The 21,662-nt window shown below is 36.1% G+C and overlaps 8 protein-coding genes across 10 annotated transcripts; 3 read left to right on the top strand and 5 right to left on the bottom strand.

Annotated features, from left to right (window-relative positions):
* Nucleotides 1-942: 942 nt before the first annotated feature.
* Nucleotides 943-2,906, bottom strand: LOC110227170 (myb-related protein 315). 2 transcript variants are annotated; one of them, XM_021020567.1, is made up of 3 exons: nt 2,423-2,906; nt 2,166-2,295; nt 943-1,558 (listed from the first exon to the last, which is right to left on the bottom strand). In XM_021020567.1, exons 1-3 carry the CDS (start codon nt 2,553-2,555, stop codon nt 1,030-1,032), a joined length of 792 nt encoding a protein of 263 aa, XP_020876226.1. In that variant the 5' UTR covers nt 2,556-2,906; the 3' UTR covers nt 943-1,029. The 2 variants fall into 2 exon arrangements, with proteins under 2 accessions (XP_020876226.1, XP_020876227.1); XM_021020568.1 differs by having other exon boundaries at nt 950-1,525.
* A 3,921-nt stretch (nt 2,907-6,827) lies between these two features.
* LOC110227894 lies at nt 6,828-7,919 on the top strand. Its single transcript, XM_021023855.1, has 2 exons — nt 6,828-6,851; nt 7,346-7,919. The coding sequence occupies exons 1-2, from the start codon at nt 6,828-6,830 to the stop codon at nt 7,670-7,672; spliced, it is 351 nt and encodes a 116-aa protein (XP_020879514.1). The 3' UTR covers nt 7,673-7,919.
* Nucleotides 7,920-9,272: 1,353 nt separating this feature from the next.
* Nucleotides 9,273-10,484, top strand: LOC110227169 (30S ribosomal protein S13, chloroplastic). Its single transcript, XM_021020565.1, has 3 exons — nt 9,273-9,467; nt 9,685-9,909; nt 10,166-10,484. Exons 1-3 carry the CDS (start codon nt 9,351-9,353, stop codon nt 10,331-10,333), a joined length of 510 nt encoding a protein of 169 aa, XP_020876224.1. The 5' UTR covers nt 9,273-9,350; the 3' UTR covers nt 10,334-10,484.
* A 189-nt stretch (nt 10,485-10,673) lies between these two features.
* On the bottom strand, nt 10,674-13,104 carry LOC9307683 (probable carboxylesterase 16). Its single transcript, XM_021020564.1, has 2 exons — nt 11,898-13,104; nt 10,674-11,427 (listed from the first exon to the last, which is right to left on the bottom strand). Exons 1-2 carry the CDS (start codon nt 12,698-12,700, stop codon nt 10,887-10,889), a joined length of 1,344 nt encoding a protein of 447 aa, XP_020876223.1. The 5' UTR covers nt 12,701-13,104; the 3' UTR covers nt 10,674-10,886.
* A 2,320-nt stretch (nt 13,105-15,424) lies between these two features.
* LOC9309728 (prohibitin-5, mitochondrial) lies at nt 15,425-16,779 on the bottom strand. Its single transcript, XM_021020562.1, has 2 exons — nt 16,140-16,779; nt 15,425-16,045 (listed from the first exon to the last, which is right to left on the bottom strand). The coding sequence occupies exons 1-2, from the start codon at nt 16,425-16,427 to the stop codon at nt 15,527-15,529; spliced, it is 807 nt and encodes a 268-aa protein (XP_020876221.1). The 5' UTR covers nt 16,428-16,779; the 3' UTR covers nt 15,425-15,526.
* LOC9307682 lies at nt 16,726-17,456 on the top strand. The gene is given in 3 exon segments (XM_021023854.1): nt 16,726-16,805; nt 16,910-17,012; nt 17,014-17,456. Coding segments are annotated over 3 exon segments (480 nt in total). The 3' UTR covers nt 17,311-17,456.
* Nucleotides 17,457-17,570: 114 nt separating this feature from the next.
* LOC110227168 (TLC domain-containing protein At5g14285) lies at nt 17,571-19,912 on the bottom strand. The gene is made up of 2 exons (XM_021020563.1): nt 18,248-19,912; nt 17,571-18,120 (listed from the first exon to the last, which is right to left on the bottom strand). Exon 1 carries the CDS (start codon nt 19,800-19,802, stop codon nt 19,056-19,058), a length of 747 nt encoding a protein of 248 aa, XP_020876222.1. The 5' UTR covers nt 19,803-19,912; the 3' UTR covers nt 17,571-18,120; nt 18,248-19,055.
* A 191-nt stretch (nt 19,913-20,103) lies between these two features.
* LOC9307681 (GLABROUS1 enhancer-binding protein-like 2) lies at nt 20,104-21,652 on the bottom strand. 2 transcript variants are annotated; one of them, XM_021020561.1, is made up of 4 exons: nt 21,563-21,652; nt 21,250-21,485; nt 20,873-21,172; nt 20,104-20,756 (listed from the first exon to the last, which is right to left on the bottom strand). In XM_021020561.1, the coding sequence occupies exons 2-4, from the start codon at nt 21,439-21,441 to the stop codon at nt 20,379-20,381; spliced, it is 870 nt and encodes a 289-aa protein (XP_020876220.1). In that variant the 5' UTR covers nt 21,442-21,485; nt 21,563-21,652; the 3' UTR covers nt 20,104-20,378. The 2 variants fall into 2 exon arrangements, with proteins under 2 accessions (XP_020876220.1, XP_020876219.1); XM_021020560.1 differs by having other exon boundaries at nt 21,250-21,645.
* Nucleotides 21,653-21,662: the final 10 nt, after the last annotated feature.

The raw sequence follows: 21,662 nt of genomic DNA, 5'->3' as shown, positions 1-21,662 counted from the left end.
TCATTTATTTTGGTCCGATCAAATCAAATCTTCTTAAAGAAAAATAAACAAGACTTATTCGATATTTTAGTAGAAGTGATTACTTCATTGATTCTTTTACAACAAAGTAATAATAATAATCAAATGCATGATGCTTCGAATGAAAGTAGGTATAATTGTTATTTATTTATTTTTTTGTTATTTTTTTTTTTGTAAAAGTAGGTAAGTACCATTTCTTTTGTAACTCATTTTCGCGAGTTTCATTTTTTTTCTTTCTTATAAAGGGTTTGTTAATATCAAAAGTTTAGTTTATTCTATGTTTTTTCCAATCCATGAAAGGCCGCATTGACCTAATTCACCTAACTATAAAGAACACATTGATAATATATATATATAGTGAGCCTATAATAGAAATTAATACAAAACTTATTGTGTCGCACATGTGGGTTATATGACTGGATTTGCTATTCACCCGTTTTTTTAATTTTTTTTTTTTTGAATAACCGTGGGTTTCCCAAAGGCTTCTTGGGCCCAAAAACTAATCCCACAAAGCTGACAATTCCCCTATGTAAACCTGCCAGTAGCCGTGCCTCGAACCCTGGTGGCGGAAGTCACAGCTGTGACCCCTTTTACCACTAGGCCACAAGGCCTGTTTTTTAAATTTAAAAGTGTTACTATTTTATATCTCGATATATAGTTTTCGTGTGAAACTTCAAATTTGACAATGAAACATTATTTGAACAGCAACGATGATGGTGATCCTGACTTTGACCGATTAAACTAGAATTGACATTATAATTTTCAAAAAAAATGATATAGATTATTCAACTGAGTAAAATGTTGTCGTCATATACTTATTCCTCGTAAATTAGTCATTACTGATATATGCATACATATTGTATGAGCAAATTATAATACAACATCGCACGCCTTGCATAATCCACATCTTACATACAAGAGACTAAGCAACTATTAATTACTTGCGATAATTATATAGATATGTTACAATGTTTTTTTTTAAAGATATATTACAATGTTATAATACATTTTTCATAAAAAGAAAAGACTATCATCAAGATTGGCGAAGAGGTCCCATGGTACAAAAGGATCCGTCATATCCAAGTCCCATTGCTCTAAAGAGATCGAATCTTCTGCAAGATATGATGAAGATTCACTTCTTGAAATATTACTATATAACGAAGAGAAAGGCGAAGAGGATATCTCGTTGCCTTGCGTTTCAAATAGAGATTCCAAGTCTACTTCTTCTGCACATAGAGTTTTGCAGTTTTTCGGCAGAAGTTCCTCATCGTTATCAGATAATATTAATGTTTCTATTGTTTCTGTGATAACATCATCTTTTGGAGTTTGATCCTTGATCTCTGCTCCTTCATTGATGGTAGAACACATATTTGGTTTTGTATCCTGGTTAGGATCGGTTTGATGAGTAATATCATTCATCCGTTTGTGTGTAGCCGGATCCAACCCAAGATGTTTCATCTTCTTCTTGATCTTCGTATTCCAGTGGTTTTTTATCTCGTTATCCGTTCTACCAGAGAAATGTGAGGCAATTTTAGACCACCTACGACGTCAAAAGCATCCATAAATGATAAAACATGCAAAAAGCGTTTAGCATATATCGTGATTATATCAATAGACACCTTTTGAAGGATATAGTCTACGACATGAAAGATATATATACAAAAAATTTATATCGTATGTAGAAATCTCCACATATATTTTTTTCATAGCCGATTCACTCAGAAATAACCCACTTCAATGCACAAGTACTTTATACGTCAAAACATTTTTTTCTTTGGTTTTAACCCACTTCCATGCATAAGTACATATATACGTCGTCGTCGTCAAACTCAGTTTTTCTTTTCTTGAAGCATTATCATACATATTTATGTTTTGCTGTAAATATTGTTTGTAACCCCTATAAAATAAACAATTCAATTCTTTTTATACCATTCTCACAATTCTTAGAAAGATATATAAATGAGTTAAAGGAAGCTGTTTATAAGAAAGATAAAAATTGAAGGAGACTGACTAAAACATATCGGATTAAATAAAAGCACGATGTTACATTCGAGAGAGATTTCATTTGCAAAATCTAGTTTGACGCCGGCAAATTAAAAAATATGTTAAAAATACATATATATATATATATATATATATAATCGTACCGGTTGCCAAGTTGAGAGTGAAGTTCTATAATCCGATCTTCTTCAGCATCAGTAAAACCACCTCTCTTGAGATCGGGTCTCAAATAATTGATCCATCTCAATCTACAGCTCTTCCCACATCTCAACAAACCTTCATGTACACGTAAACGTTAAACTCCCCAAGAAAAAAGGGAAAAAAGAAAAACAAAAAACCAAGAAAATAAAACCTAATTATGCATGCATGTATATATGTATGTGTATGATGAATAATGAAATACCTGCGAGTTTGGGGACAATTCTCCAGCAGTGGATGCCATTGTTAAGAATGAAATTCATGAGTCTATGATCTTCTTCTATAGTCCATGGACCTCTCTTCAATCCAATTTTGTCACAGCACGGTTTTCTCCCCATTGAAAATTTTTAAAAGCAAGCTAATGACATTTACCAAATATATTCTACATATAGCCAATGCTTTTTTTTGGGGCAAACATATAGCCAATGCTAAATTAAAGCAAACCAAGAGAACTTGAGCTAGACAAAAATATAAAGAAGAGAGCGTTGGATCAAGTAATGGGCACTGCTTATAAATAATAAGTGGTGAGTTGGGAAGGGCAAAGATTCTCTCTTTTGACAGGTCACTTACAGGCTAAAAGACAAATAAATCCAAATTTAAAGCAAAACACTAATAAGTGAAGCAGTAAATAATGATTGCAGAGACAATTAAAGAAAGATTTGGTGAGAAGTGTGTGAGGTTGTATTAGAATACTCCATCCGTTTCGTTTTAGTTGTCGTTTAAGGTTTTTTCACACAAATTAAGTAAAACATTTAATTTTTTGTTTTACCCTTTATTAATATATTTTATAAAAAATTTCATTGGCCAAAACATTAAAACAATAGGGATAAAACTGAAATTTCCACCAAACATTTGCATTGAAAACCTAAAACGATAACTATTATGAAACAAAATTTAAATCCTAAAACGACAACTAAACTGAAACGGAGAAAATAATTAATATGAACTTGTCGACAAACTTTCTTTTGAGCTAATGATTCATTAATTAATTATCAAAGTTTGCACTAAAGCCATACTTAAATTTAATAGGTATAGATAAATTAAATGCGATCAACTATATATGCTAATAAGCATATAAACAGTATATAATTATATTTTGTTGTTTCTATAAAGAGCTAATTAATTATTTTATGTGGTGACAAATGCATAATTTATTAGTGGTTGAGATATATAGCCTACTAATTTGTATTAGTGTCGTCATCATACTATATTATCTAGATTTATTAGTCTATATGTAATTTATAGACGAGAAAATATAATAATATAGTTAGTATTCTAACTAAATTTTATAACTGACATGGTGATTAGTGATTACCGACAAATTAGACACATTGAATTCATTTAGTAATCAGTTTTTTTTTTTTTTTTTGAAACTGAAGTAATCTTAAAATTGCTATTTTTAAAAAAGGGTAATCAGAAAATTGCTATTTTCAGTTACTTTCCTACAAAATATGCACTCAAAACATGCATATTTAATGTTTTAAACACTCATTTAAAAACAAGTTACCCTATAAATACCAGTGTTCAAGAAAGCGCTAGGCGCTAAGCGGGCGGTGACCCAGTGCCTAGCGCCTAGAACGCCTAATCAGGGCCTAGACGATTTTTTAGGCGGTTTAGACGTTTATAACATAAAACATTATCAATATAATATTATATATAAAAGTTATATAAAATATCTATATAAAACTAAAAATTATGAAATTATATATAAAAATTAGATAAAATATTTATTTATATTTATATTAAACAATATATGAATATTTATAACTATATATATAAATAAAACTCTAATTGAAATTGAAAAAATATATTAAACAAGATCTATATAATTTTAGGCGGTCAAGGCGGTTATCTAGGCGTCGCATGAGAGCCTAGCGCCTAGTCGGGGCCTAGGCGACCGCCTAGACCGCTTTTTAGAACACTGATAAATACATAAAGATCTAAATTTTCGATTTTGACGATGTATCAACCGAGAAGTAGAGTCAGTTATCTTTACATTAAACAAAAAAAAAAAAAAAAAAAGTAGAGTCCATGGCAAATTTAATTGGTCATTAATTTTTTGTGTATCTAAGATAAAAATCAAATAATTTCTTTCAATATTCTAATATTAGTTTCTCATTAGAGATAACACTTTAAATAATTAAAACATCCGGTTTTACAGATTCAAAAGAATCATATAAATTTTAACTTGAACTTTCTTGAGTAAAAAAGACACTAATATTATTATAATAAAGTTTCCATAACTACGAGCATATTTGTTTGTTTTATTGTAAATTTTACTCTCTCCGTTTCAAAATATAAGACATTCCAATATAAAATAATAATAAAAGTTTTACTAGTAACTAAGTATTAATTGTATGTTTTTATTAAATAGGTTTAGTATAACATGTTTTTTGTTTTTATTAAATACTTTAAAAAGAAAAAAGATATTTAAGCTTATATATGATTAGCAATATGATATATGTGATTACTTTAATTGGTAATTGAAGGAATTTCTTTGATTGATTAAAAGTTTGGTTAAAAGAAAACGATTTGAGATTTGTTTGGATTCATCGGTCCCCTCTTAAAAGCCTTGTGCTTATTCGCCATCAAGGCATCTTCTTCCTTTTCAATATTCTATTTGTAAATATTTTGTACTTGTTAAAAACATTTTGAGAAGTCGACTTTTTACGTCATAATTTGTTAGTTTGCACTGCACCGTCATGATTAAGCAACTTGCTTAATAAAGAAAGTCAAAATTTGAATTCATGTTTATCAAAAAAAAAAAAATTGAATTCATCTAGTCAGACTATAATTTTTAAGTCTTTTAAATTAAAGATATGAACCTCATCTTGAATGCCAAAACAAGAGAACTAGCATACTATTTTCTTCAATGGTACACTATTCACGACGATTAGTATTTATAAGATTTAACTTTCTTTGAAATATCCAAAACATTATATTCACGAATTATTGTCGTGAGTCGTGACAATACTTAAAACAATAACTTATCAAAGTTATAAATTTTACATACATCTTAATTATCAGACGAATCCCTTCTCTATAAGAAATATAATTTTTTTGGTAATTAAGGGAAACTATAAAATATAAGCAAGTCGTTGATATGTCATTGGAAAACTATAAGTTGGAACAATTTTTTTCCAATAATTTTTATTACAGTATACGGATTGTGTGTTAGATAGCAAGAATATCCATTTTATATGGATTTCAGGTTTAGTCATATTGAAATAAGTTGATCAGAAGAAATGAAGGGTAAGAGGAACAATTTGCATTAAAATACGGAGGGGTTTTCGCATTTATGCATGAAGGCATATTCTCCTTTTTTTTTTTTTTTTTTTCATCCGAAGGCATATTCTCCATGTACTTGAAGGTAGATGCATCTTATATCCAAAGATGGATCAAATATTAGAAATCTATCTAATTGTAGATCAGAACTGAATTACTTTAGGCCATAGGTCCTAGTCTATTATAATGTTCAGTTACCAACCTTAATTTAGGAATCTGATATATAGTAAAGCAAATTATATATCCAAATTGTATTAGTTTTTACCCGTGTTCAAAAAATCGCTAGGCGCTAGTCGGGCGGTGAGGTTGCGCCTAGCGCCTAGCAAAAAAATCGGGGATTACACGGGGATTAATCGGAGATTAGTTTTAGGGCTATTTAATATTTTAAAAACATATTAATCCATTATAATTAAGAAATTTATATAATATTGTTTTTAAAATTGTATTAAACACATGAAAACAAGATTTTAATTTCAAATTTATGATTTTTATACAAATTACGAACATAAGTAGGACGTTTTGAATTTTAGATGTAAAAAAAAAGTAAAAAAAAAAAAAAAAAAAAAAATTGGGCTAGGCGCCGTCTAGGCGGGCTAGGCGGCCGCCTAGGCGGTCTAGGCGGCCAAAAAATCGGATCTCCGATTTTTCTCACCGATTTGGACAAAATCGCCGCGGTGCTCCTCCGATCAGCGCCTAGGTGGCTAGGCGGCCGATTTTTAGAACAAGGGTTTTTACTATATTGAATATTTAATCCTTCATGCCTCATGATAATGTTATGTGAACGTTCAGTTTGTAATAGACAACTAGGTAACCGATCGAGCGAGTTATTAGACGTTAAACGAAATTACAGATTTGATTTATAATCGACGTACGTATATAAATGTTTCCATTCCGTACAGCGTACATGCATTATCGTTTGTATTATATATGTGTAATGTGTTTCTATACGGCCTTTATAGTCAACAAATTAACTAGTCTTTCAATATATTTAACTTTTGTGTGGTACATCAAGAAAATTAAATTGCAGCTAACCAAATATTTGATTTTGTTTTGGTTCACTGAACTGAACGAAATTTTAGAAAAATGTAATATATATAGAGAATATTGTATTTGTATATGGAATGAGAGGGACCTCCACAAAAACAATAATACATGAGAGACCGTTGGATAAAAGAGAGTATATGAGGGACTATATGTGTAATACAATATTAATACAAGCGACCAAATAAATTTAGGCCCACTTAAAAGCATAGAATGTTTTAGCCTATTAGGTCCAACTTAAACTTGTTTAATCACTAATTGGGCCTAAAGATTGAACTATACAAATGGATCACGTTACGTTACGTTACGTAAAATAGTCGTTTCTTTCTATCTCTAATATGTGGGTTTTATAATTTTACACTCGTTAACTAATTCTTCTTGCAAACATATCTACCGTTTTATCAAATTATTTGTACTACCTCAAAAGCCAAAACCCTGATCGGTCACGCATAATGTACATACGACATTTTCTTTGATCTCCGGTAACAGACCCGGATTGTGCTGGTCCTGCTGGAAGTTATCCTTAATCAAACCAAGTCAATTTGGTTTAGTCAAGAAACGTCCCTCGGATGTGAAGAAGTAACAGCTGTTCCAGAACGGCAAAACATACACGAAATTTTAAATGGGTGTCCACTAACAAATTCAGACATATCACCATGTTCACTCTGTCCTTTTTTTTTCCATTTTTAAAAAATATTCTAAGTGAGCAACATGTAAATGATAACGACTTTAGGCCCTCTCAACATCAGGACTCATTCTCAAGGGTTGACTTTTAAACCCAATAAACATTTTTAATTTATAGGATTCATCTCTCTCTATAAATTCGACCCCCTTTGTTGATAGATCATACAGAGAACAACAAAGAAATAAACCAAAGAAGAAGAAGGAGGTGAAGAAGAAGAATATTCAAATGGCACCAAGAAGTTCTTTGATCCGCTTCGCCTTCGTCTGCATTGTCTTGGCTGTGATGGTCATGACTGCAGAATCGCATAACGGAACCCACCATGGTCCGGCTATGGCTCCAATGCCACCCAAGGCTCATGCTCCGTCTCCAAGTGCTGCCACTTTCTCCGCCTACCCTCAGCTCGTCGCCACCGCATTATTCGGTGCTTTGTCTTTCGTCTTCTGAGATGTGTTTCCATTCATCTTCAGATGTTTGTGTCTCTCTGAGTTTTTTATTTTTATTTTTCTCATGTCTTCCTTGTTTCTTTCTGTTTCTTCAAAGATTGTGATGTTCTGTTCCTATCATAATAATGTCGTCTATTGGTGTTTTAATCGTTTTTAATTTTTCCTCTTTTTCGAACCAAATCTTCTAATCAAGGCATTATAATGTAATGGCCCGTTTGATCAAAGTTGGACTTTCTTTTTAAAATCAATTAATCCATAGCCTTTTACTCACTTTATAGATATATAGAACAGATAAAAATATCCAAAGTAATTAAAAATAAAAATAAAACGAGTCTGCCTAAACAAATTAAACAATGAAATGCAGGCCTTACGTGACACTGTCATGGGCATGCCTCAACAATATATATTTAGGGTGCATTTGCCATTTAGACGTTGGTTTCAAAAGCAATGAGTTTATATCCTTACTCATATCCAGAGCCGGCTCTTTGCACAAGTCAATGAAGCATGTGCCTCTGGCCCCATAATATAAATGTCTTAATCGGCCCCAAATTTATAAAATGTCTCGTTAGTCTAGTGGTTTAAGTGTTAAAAGATACTATCTGGTATCTTGAGTCCGATCCCTCATAAAGACAGTTTTTACATTTTTTGATTTTTTTGCTTTGTTCACATAATAATTCAGCCCAAACATTAATTGGGCTTGTAGCCCCTATATTTACTGCGCCGGCTCTGCTCATATCTATACGACTATACTAAACAACGACAAGCTTTAAACTAGTTTCATGGGTCTCAAAGCATCATAAAACAATAAATATCAACGAAACACTCGAATATTGTAGTAAACTTGCAACCATGAATGCAAGTTACAACTCCAATGAATCAGATATATGTAAGATGAAAAAAGTACAAATACCTTAAAATACATTTAAACAACATGACAATAACGAAGTCAACGACCATCTCAATATTTTGACCATCTCTCTCTCTTTTTTTTTTTTTTTTTTGTTGTTGTTGTTGTTAGTAATTATAAAAAAAAAGTGTTGACCATCTCAAGATATAGTTAACAAGACTCATTCTCATCCGTTGAGTTTGCATCTATCCACTTACCATATTTTTATACAATCTTTTTCTACCATGACTCTATCCTCAATAGCAAGTTAGCAACGTGCCCACATGGACCACTCAAGGGCCAAGGATCAAGCCTTTCGTCTTTCTGATCAAATGTGTGTCCGTCACTGATCACCATTCATCTTAGTTCTTAAGAAACATATCTATAAATCAATTCTTTTTTGTTCATCACTTTTTTTTTGTTCAACAGCTATAAATTCAACTCAAAAGAGCTATCTTTGAGAAAAGTTATTTACATGACGCGGTTTGGTACGGTACAAACTATTCATCACTCGTTTTCTCATTTTAGTTTTACGTAGATATAAAAACTAAAAAATGACGGTGATATTCTTTATATGACGTAGATATAAAAAAAAAAAAGTATATAATATTTTGAAAAAGAATGAGTAATAAATAAATAGTGTGACTCCTGGGCCTTAGGATACAATAACGAGGCTGGCTCAACAAAGAATAAAGCCCAATAAGTAATTGCGTTTTGGATTCGACGTTTGCCTTATCCGTTGAGCTCTCTCTTCTTCCTCTGAATCCGAAATTCCTAGGAAGAGAAGAGAACAATGGCGCAGATGGTTGCGATGCCCGTAGCGCACTCGCTCTCACTCATTTGCAATTGGACAAAACCCAGTCCTCTCTCTCGCAACACTCTTGCTCTCCCAGCTTCAAACACTCCCAATGTAATGATTTCTCAAGAACTCTATGTTGTAATCGATTTTATCGAGTTTGATTTCATGGCGTTTTGATATGTGCTACGTCAATTTTTGGGGTTAGGGATTAGAAGAAATCATGTGTGGGTGTCACAGTTTGAGCCCTAGTCAGACTCCATCAATTTTGAGGGTATTTGTATCTGGTTTTTAAAGTTTTGTTTTTTTTTTTTTTGGTATTGAAATGCAGAAGCAGAGTCTAAGTATCAGATGTGCTCGTGTTGGTGGTGTGGAGATTCCGGCTAATAAGAGGATTGAGTACTCTCTTCAGTACATTCATGGGATTGGTCGAACTAGGGCTCGTCAGATTCTTGTTGATCTTCAGATGGAGAACAAGATCACTAAAGACATGGCTGAGGAAGAACTCATCATTCTTCGTGATGAAGTCTCCAAGTATATGATTGAGGGTGATCTGGTATACACCCTATCCCTTACATTTTACTCGCTTTAGGACACGAGTAATGTGCATAGTTGCAGTTTCTGTCAGTCTATTCTCGAGCAGTTTATTGCAGAATGGGTATTTGTATCACTTCTTGATGATTGGAGAACAACTTACGCTGCTATCTTTTTGCTGTTTTAATTGCTTTAGTTTGGGTTTCATGTTGTTTTGATTTGTGTTCTTAGGTCTTAGTTGAATGAATTTGTGATTTGTGTTGTGGATGTTTGTGCAGAGGAGGTTTAATGCTCTTGCGATCAAGAGGTTGAAGGAGATCCAATGTTACCGTGGGGTAAGGCACATCCAAGGATTGCCATGTCGGGGACAGAGAACCAAGAACAATTGCAGGACTCTTAAAGGCAAGAAAATTGCCATTGCAGGGAAGAAGAAAGTTTCCAAATAACCATCTTCATGATTTCCTTCTTGTTCTGTAATACTCTTTTTAGTTTTTTTTTGTCTAGTCTCTCTGTTTAAAATGTGATTTGTAATTCTAAGACTTGGTTCGAAATGAGCACTTTCCAGTATATCTTCGGCTTCTTGGCTATTACTTATTATTATTCCATGTCTTCACCATTCATTATAAAGTTATACAGAAAAAGTTGAAGATTTCAGCATTCAAGAATGTCTCATTGGGTTTAGTGGTGGAGAATCTGCAAATAATCATATGAAATGTTCATTTTAATTCCACTCCAATGGTTAGATTCTAGTGTTTCTAATAATGTTAAAGGCATGCTCCAAGATGCTGATGTCAAACCAAGAACAAACTTGAAAATTTGGTCGAACCAAAATGGTTTATTCAGAATACGTACATATGAATACATAATTAACCCCAAAAAATAAATTTGATAACTTTGCAAAAAGACTCCATCTTGGATTGTCTCTAAATCCTACCCAGGAAATCTTGCTATCACACAAAAATAGGAAGAAAATGAATATTAATAACAGGGTAAAAATTTTCAGTAAGAGAATTCATGGCCGCGGATTGAAATGTATTTCTTGACCCAAATGGCAATATCTTCGGCGCAGGCCTGTGCCTGAGGAGTCTTGAGAAGCATATCAAGTGTTGCAAACTCATGAACTGCGTCTTTGTATTCTAAAACTGGAGAATCTACGTTTACCTTTCTAAGCTCTTCTGAATAAGCAATGGCTCGGTCTCTCATCCAGTCATGCTCAGCTACTACTGTAAGTGTTGGAGGCATTAGCTTCAGAGGTGGTCCACTGCGGTTATGAGCAAGTGGGTTTGCTGCCGGGTGGTCAAAGTCGAACTCTTTCTCTGGTAAGAAGAGTTTCCAGGCGAGAACAGAGACAGGCTTATCGTAGAAGTAAGAGTTTGCAAGCTTTATTTCGGACTGTGTTGGGTTATTTCCAATGAAAAAGGGGTACATTAGAACCTGTGCAACAACTTTCACCGGTTCTAGAAGTTTCCCAGCTTCCACTGCTTTCCGAGCTACATAGTCTGCTATATTCCCACCACAGCTCACCCCGAGAAGAACACATCTGTTTTAAAGTCATAGGGGCAACAAGTTGAGAAACAGAATTTGATATGAGATTGCAAGCAATGGAAGATAAGCTATCTAAGTGGATCTAACTAGTTCTCCAAAGAATCCTGACTTTGTACCTAGTTATTCCTAAAGATCAACGTGCAACTATTCTAAAGATCTTATATGCCGAAACGGGTTTAAATTCCAGGAAGCAATCTCTGCAAACAAGCATCAACATCGCTGTAACAATAATCAAAGCGTCTTCTAGCTTCAGTAAAGCTAAAGGCATTTCATGGATCCATACTAAATTCTTGAGAGCAATCCATACTAAGGTCGTTTACATCTAACTCTAGGTGTCTCTAAGCTCATACTTGTTAACTGATTAAGTTCATACTTCCTTTTGTCTTTAAGCATCACAGCTGATACAACTAGTAAAATGGGAAGACACACAGCGAGCAACAAGCAGGCAAGGTTACAAATACAAACCTGGAAGGATCAGCATGAGCTGCCAACCAAGGCTCAACCATGGAAGCTCCAAAAGCATCCACAATCTGTCCTTGAACATTTAACTTCTTAACCTCAACGCCATTGACGCGCCGATTACCCAAAGACTTACAACATTCAGCTAGATTAGCCTGTTTCCCAAGCCAATTCAGCACTTTGACTCCATCCTCAAACGCCGCAGGATACCGATTCTCAGGCGCAAGCCTATAACCAACGGCCAATACAATCACATCACATACTTTAGCAATTCTCCGGCAAAAGAAGTCATTAGCCGCAGAATCAGAACTTCCACTAACCCAACCTCCACCGTGAAACTGCAACATCACTGGAAGTTTCCGAGAATTCCTCTTCGCAGATGGCGCATATCCTCCATACGGTACTAGATTCTCGTTGTTGCAACCATAGCTGTTCCTTCGAGATTCATTCCTCTCCGCCGGTGCCGGAGAGTTATGATTAGGGCCATAGCTATGTCTCCGATCAGATCTGGGTTGGTGGTGAAAATGATCCTTGTGGCGTAACGAATCTGGTTCAGGTGGAGAAAGAGCAGATTCAGGAAGAAAGATCCTTACGGTGAGTGACGTCATTGGATCAATGTGAATATCTTTGGTCGCAACACCGTCGGTGAAAGACGGATTGGCGGCGGCGACGGATTCATCGGATCGGGTCGAAACACCGAACGAATCAGATAACCCATCAGCAGCTGAAATTGAAATCAGATTCTGGAGACGATGTTTCAAAAGTAACTTAAAGAAGACGCTATAGAGCTTCACAGCTACCCCTGGCATTTCCCTCCAGAAAAGACCAGATTTTTACGAATATTTCAAGAGAGAGAGATCACATCAATGGAGGCTCGCTAGGGTTTGTTTCCCAACTTGCAATTGAACCGATTTCTAGAACAATTAGGGAGATTGCAGTCGAAATTGGATGCAAAGAGTCAAATTTGATGAAGCCCAGTTTCGATTTCTATAAAATCAGACTAATTTACACGAAATGATGACGACGAAGAAGAAGAAGAAGAAAGAGAGAGAGAGAGGATTGTGGAGAAAGTGTCATTGGCTATTGCTATGAGAGAGAGATGAGAACAATAATCCTCTGAAACGCGGTTACCGTAACACGAAAGTTCTCTCTTGCTTTTCAGATTTGTAAAAAAAATTCTAGAAACGTACAAATGCTTAAAAGTTTTTTTTTTATAAATTGGAACTACATATTGAGTAAGATTCCAAAACTATTAATCATAGAGATTGACACTTCATTATGTTTTTAATCATAGACGTGTGGGCAAATTAAATGACAGCACCAAAATTTGTTTATTTTGTTACAAAATCCATAATTGATCACCTCATCTTGGTTATTTAAGAACACATTCATTATAATTTTAGTTTTCTTTTGGGCCGATTACATTTATTAAAAATTTAAAAGTTGTTAGATTTATGGTCACCAAAAGCTTAAGTTATGTTTAATTTGGGAATTTTAGAGGAAATCTAGAATAATTGTTTGACCATCCTACTCATACCTTGTTTTAATAGTTTTATTCATTGTACAAATGAAAATATAAGAAAGTTTCTCCAAACAACGATAAGAATGAGAAACAAAAGTAACCTTGAAAATTTCAAAAACTTTGGTCGCTCATGGTGAACTTGACCATAAATTAGAAATCAAGGACTTTACAAAGAAATGTATAAGACATTGGTCGAATTTGTAGAATATTAAACTGTCACTAATGGCCGTATTTTTTCAAAAAAGTTGACGACACTAGTTTGCAATATTTGAATCGGTCGATAAGGATTAAGGCCCATAAGATAATAGATGGGTCCAAGTTTCTTTCGAGGTGTGACACTTGTGACTTGAGTTGTTTATATTGAAGACCCACCCGATGAATAGCTTGTTTTTTTTTTCTTTTTTTCTTTCTATCATAACCTAATTTGCATTTTGTTTGTAGATATAAAAGACTATTCGAGTCATCAAATCGAAAGCTGCTGGAAAATCAGCTCCTATTTGCCCTAGTGAGGAAGTAGGTGGCATAGCTACCAAGGGCACTGACTCAGGTTAGATCAACCTTTGAACTTGGACTACTCATCTCTAGGTTTATGCATAAGTTAATCGATTAGTACAGTGATTGTTTAATTTGATGCTATATATTGTCGACTTAACCAGTAGATGTGTGGGAGTCTCAGACTCGATTTTGCTGTTAATTTTTCTTATATATATGGGGAGATTTTAGCTGAAAATTCCCTGCTTTCTTCTTAGATTTGGTTGACATAGCAACAAAAAAATGTCAACTGTTAAGCACAAGATTCTGGTTTTTATCAAGCAAACGCGGTGTTGGTAAGAACACTTTCTTGGTGGACCATCAAGTAGGCTAGATCAGGAGCCTCATGACTTTATCGACAAGTCTTTGCTTGAAACTGGATCTCATGCAGTAGAAAGGGAAATAGAAAGAGCAAGAGATGATGAGGCTCAACTAAAAACACAGCAACGGATACATTAGAAAAAGATGATCTGCCCAAAAAGTTGTTTGTGAAGGTAATATAGAAATCATCGATAAGAAAAGCATAAGTTATTGACGTGGGTGTTAAAACTTTTGAAGTAACACTATGTTAGTCCGAAGTGGTCAAGTAGAAATCCTTAAGATTTGACTATGTACTTCAAGTACAAGATTGACATTGTGGATCTTTCAGTTCAAAAGGTCTCATAGCTATTTCTTTAGATGTGAAGATGGTACCGGAAACAACAATGCAGTAATGTGGTAACATCCAAGAGAAAACAACAAAACATGACTAGTCCCACGATGTTACCAAATATTTGCATTGTTATATATTTTCTACGAGTTTTCCAAGGAAATACCTATGCAGTCAATTTCAAAGTAAAAGTGATCCCACAGTATCAGTCTTCTCCTTGAATATCATAGTCAAAGTTTAATTAGAGATCTTCTGCTTGATTTAATTTGGGACGAACATTTAGTTAGTTCGCTTCAAAAGTTTAAGCACCAACATCAGTAACATATGCTTTTCATATCGCCGATTTATGTTGACTTCACAAACAACATTTGCCCTGGTCATCTTTCTCTTATGTATATTTTTCGGTGTTTTCAGTTGAGCCTTCTCATCCCTTGTTTTCTTTATTTGTCTCTCATGCAGGAAATGCTGTTTGAAGTGAAGATTTCTACTCCTCACCTAATGGGTATATAGATAGGTGGGGGCCGAGCATCCCAAAAATGTTAGGCCTTGATGGTCTTCGTGGAAGACAATTAGACTTCATGATCCCTAACCCTGACGACGTGAACTGGAGAGGTCCACGCAAGAACTGTCTGAACTGGACTAGGAACCTGAGACGAAGCGGTGCGAAACTAGGCTCTTGAGGAACTCAACGCTTAAATTTCTGGATTTTACTATGTAAGCTCAATTTTTCTTCTTCTTCTAATCTAGTTAATTAGAATTAGATTAGTTTCGGCTTTTTCCTTTTGATGTCAGTCTTAGAAAAAAAAAAAAACACAAATCAATAAAACTACAAAAAGAAAATATATGAAATTCATGAAAACACAAATCAATAAAACCTAGAACTAAACACCATTTTTTTGCAACTAATTCAAGCAGCAACTTTGCTCGGACCGTTCATTGCAAATTAAACAGCATATTCCCATCACTTGGCAAATAGACAACATTGGGAGAGTTAGAGAGCGTAATCGCAACCTCTCTAGCCGCCTCGATCCTCCTAAGCTCAATCAACCCCATCCCAGCCTCTGCAGTCGCTTTCGATATAACCCGAGCTGCCTCGCTCTCTCCTTCTGCTCTAATCACAGCCGCTCGTCTCTCCTGATCAGCCTTTGCCACTACGAACTTGGACCGCTCAGCTTCTTGCTGCGCCACCTGCTTCCGCTCCACCGCAAGCGAGAACTCTTTACCGTAGGAGAGATCCGTGATCGACACGTCATCGAGAACTATGTTGAACTCCTTAGCTCGCTTGATCAGCGTTTCACGTATAAGAGCCGAGACCTGTGGACGTTCTGTTAAGAGCTCGTCAGCGTTGAACTGAGCCACCACCGCTTTCAACACCTCTGTCCCGATCGCTGGTAGGACCTTGTCACCGTAGTCGAGACCTAAGTTTTGGTATATGTACGCGAGGCGCGAAACCTAACACGAACCCACGGAAAACAGTAATATATTATTCTACATATTCTCCACAATCGTATTAATGGAAAATTTTTGGATATTTGAGGGAACTTACATCAGGGCGAAACATAACACGAAGTGTGAGGTTGACCATCTGAAGATCCTTAGTTCCAGAGTCGGACTTGATTTCGTAGGGCCTAGTCCGAATGTCGAAGATATAAGGCTTTTGCACCCACGGAATCTTACGATGTGTCCCTTCTCCTACTGGTTCCTCTAGAACCCCTTCGAATCGGTGGAACATAACAGCTCTCTGGCCACCATCAACGGTGTACGTTGTTGATCTCACGGCCGTTATGGCAGCTCCTAAACCTAGAGCCACCTTTGTGAACTTTGCCCAAGGCATGATTGGCTTCGAATGTCTCCTGTATGGACTTTAGGTTTTAGGGTTTCTTTTTATGTCAGATAGGTGAGAAGTAGTTAGAGAACGCAGGGGATGAGGTTTTATAGGGAATTTTCTTGCGTGAGTCGGAAGTAAAGGAGAAAGCTTATTATTGGGCGGGTTCTCTTATTTAGCGGGCCAGTTTTCTGTTAACCATAGCTGCCACGTGTTTCTTATAAGCATTAATATTAGTAGGCTTAAATATGGGCCTTTTTTATTTTACGTGGCCCGTTAATTTTAATAAGTTGTTCCAGTTCCCGCGATGTACTCGCCATCTCTATCTTGCGCGTTAAACCCTCACCCAAAATCTTCTTGGTGGGGAAGAGAAAGGACTCAAGGAGAGTATGATCTAAAGCAGGTAAGACTAAGACATTCGAGAATGCACATTATAGGATTGTGTAGATTTGTTTAGTTTGTTCTCTAATTTCCATTTTGTAAATTTACAGGTATAAGGTTGTTCGATTGTTTGGGGATTCCGTTTATGGTTCTAAAGAGGTAGTAAGATTTGTGTGCCGAAGAACGTTTGCTACTGCGGCTGGTAAAGCAAAGAAAAGGTGGGAAGGGAGGTGGAGGTTATGAAGCACCAAAAGCATTGAGTTTGAGCAAAGAGATCAAATCAAGTACGGTTGTTGGTGCTAATATTCTGAAAGGTGGATTGGACCCTAAGATCTTGCCTGATTCAGATTACTCAGATTGTTTATGGCATTTGCTTGATAAGCGACCCGCGCTAAGTGGACTTAGAAGGAAGAATGTTGAGACTCTTCCTTTTGATGATCTTAAACGTTTTGTGAAGCTGGATACCAGAGCTAGAATCAAGGAGAACAATTCTATCAAGGCCAGGAACTGAGCTGAGATTCAATAATGACTTGTTGTATGTGTCCCTTATAATACCCCTTATTTGAGCAATCTCTTCCTTGTCCTTGTTATATTTGGGAATATTTTGATTACAAGCTTTTCAGTTATAGAATGTCACCGGTAAGGTCATTACTTTTATGCTTTCATATCAGTATATTGGTTAAATTTGTCTACTTTAGGCTATTCATTGGCCAATTGGTACATTATTTAGCTTTCCACTGCCTTGTACCATGTCTCAGCTTGGATGGTATGTTTAGTCCCCAATTCTCTCCCCATTCTCTTCAATTCATGAAAGTTCACAATCCAATGATTATAACAGGCAAAGATATCAATCTCTGTGCTTTGTACTTTCTTACACTTCACCAGCTAAATTTTGATGTTGCAAGTTAATGAATACTATATGGCTTACCAGTTGCTGGTTTCTGGGGATTAGGTGTTGGTCCTGTCATGGGTCATGACATATATACACGGTATGGCAACTGTATCAGAAGGAAAAAATGTTCCAGGGGTGGCTCGTTCGACTGGTTCCATGAGCTGGTCTAGTTACATAATTGTGTTGCAACAACTTCTTGTTGAATCCAGAGTGTGCAATGCAAGGTCACAGGAGGACAATCACTGTAGAACATCTGCGAACCTTGCTTGTCATGACCACTCGAGATTTCATTTTGAACTTTGTCTTCTCCCACTTCATGTTTTCCCCGCTTAACAAACTTTTAACTCCATCTCAGGTGTCTCCTTAGTCGATGCTGTCATACACGTGAGGTAAGTTAACCTTCTCTGCCTTGATTTTGTGTCATAGCTTCTGCAAACATACAGAAAGATTCAAAGAGAGTCAATTTCTATGTTATGAAGTTACTCCACTGATTGCTTAGCTAAGCTTCAGAAACAGATAAAAATGATAAAACGAAAGCTGCGAGTGAGAATCAAACCTGTGAAGCAAGTTTTGGCTATTGCTTTCTAGCTTTCCGCTACTTCACTTTCCCCGCTCAAAGGTTTCATAAAACATCCTCATAGCACAAGGAAATCGCAAGTGGCTTATTATTGTGGCTTACATGCTAGTAGTTAGACTGTCAATCATTGATTTATTTCTGGTTATAATGATCTATTGTATTAAACACAAATCCACATATACTCCTTCTACTGTGGCCTATCTATGACTATGCAATGCCAGAGTTTAACATGACTGACTGAATCTGTAATGATAAGGGCATGAAATTTCAATCCTACAAAAGTCTAAGCTTTGTTGTACGCTGTTCATTTGTGGGTAAGTCGAGCAAGAGTTTTGTTTCTCATCTTCCAACAGAAAAAGTAGCAGCTATGACTTGTCAAGTCTAAGTCAATCAGAGTTGTTTACAGAAAATGCTATGGGCAACTTACATTAGCTCCAACACTTGGTTCTAGTACCCTCCATTTTGTAGAATTCTAAATTCTCACGAATATCAAGAATCAAGAGATGAGGAAGCAAGTGTAGCAGAAAGACAAGACATATGTATGTCACAAACTGTAAATCAATGGGTAGCAACTCTTAAGAGAAGAACTTTCTGAGCAATACAGAGATGAATTAAAAAGTGCATTTTGCACATACTACTGCTTATCGAAAAGCAAATCTATTATTCCAAAACATACATAATTTAGAGAATTCTAAAAGGTGAGAATAATAATGGTATATATATATATATATATAATATATAGTACAATGGAAAGGAAGCTCAAACAATGATTGTTGAGAAGAAAGTATTATCTAATTTTCTTAGCCTTCCTTTGTCTAAACAATTCTATCCAGAGATTCCAAATCCAAAGTATACTAACAGTAATAGCAGTTCCAACAACAATAGCCCAAGAAATCCACAACCAATTAGGAATCACACCATGAGCACCGCCTCGAGCGTAAAACGCAACCATTTTCCCGAAAAACAAAGGTCCCAACACTCCCCTAACGATACTGTAGAAGGCGTAAAACGGAGGGGACAAGAGATCGTACACTTTTACGGCTAATCGTGATTCCGGATCATTCTTCCTTGCTCCGGCGAGCGTCCACGCGTTCTGACACGCGCTTGTGACTTCGGCTAGAATCAGGAGGCCTAAGATGGCGCAAGCGCCGTGGAAGACGAGGAACCGGCAGGTTAGGAAGACGAATAGAGTGGCTAGGTGATGGCCGATGAAGAGGACGTCGTTAGGGTTGAAGACGATGTAGTGGAAGAGATCGGTGAGGAAGTAAGCGACGCTGAAATCGAGGACGGTGTTTTGAGCGGCTGTGTTTGCGGAGGCGAAGGAGCGTGCGGAGGAGGAGAAGACGGCGCGTGTGGCGAGGAAAACCGCCGGAGTGCCGTGGAAGATTGAGATCAGGCAGCTTGAAGCTTCGGGACGGATTTGTGGTTTCCAATTGCGGAAGACGATGAAGTAAGCGATTAGGTAGATGGTTAAGAACATGGAGAAGAAGAGAGGGAGGTCTGGAATGGAGAACTCTCCGATATTGATCGACATTGAGATCGGATTCTCAACCCTAACGACAATGGAAGAAGAAGAAGAATCTACACGGAAGAAACAATCCCTTTTTATGTCGTCTCGACTCTTTGAGTTAGCTAAAACGATAGACTGATAGACACATGTATCAAAATATCCATTTAATCATTATTATATTGACCAAAAAAGGAGTTTTATAACATCATTTCCTTTTTATTTTTTTTTTACTTAATAACTCTCAGAACAACACATTCATAGAATTACATTATTTTAATTTTATTGCCAGTAATGAGATTTTATTATTCTAATTGGATCCACGTTATTAGACAAACAAAACTAACTAGTAGTAGACAAAAACATTAACCTGAAAAAAAAGGGACAAATTTTGCAGCCATTCATTCATTTGAAACTGCGGTGTGATGTAAAAATCAAAGTGAAATGGCACAAACACTTACCCAAGTAGATCACCACAAGTTGTAGTAAAGCTAAAGACATCCATAGGTAATGGCTTATGACTACTAAGTGGTAAGACTAACTATATTTTCCAAGCCAATTCCCAAAGGACAATCACCAAATGCTGCAATGGGTTTCTTCATTTCATTTATCATCATCATTTGCTGCCTCTGCAAGCTTGGCGGAAAATCGAAGCTTCTTGATATTCAATTTTAATTCCTCAACACATAGTGCTTTCCATTCGTTGCTCAACTCTCTTTTTTTACCAGTTCCAAGGTTCATCAGCTTCTCAAGCTGCAACTTCTTTTGATAATCACTTAAACCTTGCGACACCATGGTGGTCTCAAATGCATCCCGCACAGCGCACAACACATCATCACCCTCTTTTCCAGCAGTCCCGTTCTTGGTAGTTATTTTGTCAACAACAACGGCTTTAAGAGGTGGTGATTTGCCATCAAAGTCACTTTTCCCAGCCCCATTGTCGATTAAGGCCACTTCCTCGTCCTTCTTAAACATCTCCTCCTGATTCAACAAACCATATTATCCAAATCATTCTGAAACCACAATTCATTAAGCAAGTAGAGATTTGACCATTGTGTGCTTCATGCTTAGAGAAAGATAAACTGTGAGTCACTTACGTCACTCTTGTTTTGATATGTTTTATCCGTAGCACCATTAGTGTATTCAGCATCATTTTTGCCCCAAATCATCATGGAAAATCCAAAGGCTTCAGAGTCAATAGACCTAGTAAAATGCGGATCAATTCCTCGATTGATTTTCTCCATATGATTAAGGAACTTCTTCTTCAACTTCTTGGTCTTATTCAACACCTGATCCTTAGAGACTTGCACATGAATGGAACCTCTGACGAAACAATAAAACGCTTCCCAATCAATTTTGGATTCGAGCCCTGTCTTAGCTCGAAAATCCAATAATCCCTGAGAATTATAGAGTGCCGTTTAAGGAATCGCAATCAAGTAAATGCAGAATATAGATGAGACAAAGTAGGAAATACCTTTAAGATAGAGAGCTCATCTTCTTCGTTCCAGATCCGGTTACTCATCGGAGAAGCCAATTTGTTCTTCTTCTTTGTCTCTTCTGCTGTTACTGTTTCGGAAGCAGTGCGTTTTGAAGTACGCTTCCGTGGAGTGTTATCGTCACCAGCACCACCAGGTGAAGAGAAATCTAGCTCCGTTGGAGTCGCCATTGTGAATTGCTTACTTATATACCTCACAATTCTAGACTGATTAGCTGGCATGCAGAGAGAGCCCTAATCAGTAACACTAAATCGACTAGCGATCCCAAATTTTCATGAACATCAAACTTACGCCAGTAAAATCAGACTCTTGAGAGTACAAGAAACATGGTTTCCAAATTACAGAATCGAGCGATTTGCTTGCCCAGTGGGGTGAAGAAGAAGAAGAGATT

Source organism: Arabidopsis lyrata (genome assembly GCF_000004255.2).
Source record: "Arabidopsis lyrata subsp. lyrata unplaced genomic scaffold ARALYscaffold_6, whole genome shotgun sequence".
Taxonomy (NCBI): domain Eukaryota; kingdom Viridiplantae; phylum Streptophyta; class Magnoliopsida; order Brassicales; family Brassicaceae; genus Arabidopsis; species Arabidopsis lyrata.
Note: the sequence above shows the minus strand (reverse complement) of the source record. Positions and strands in the feature narration are given on the sequence as shown.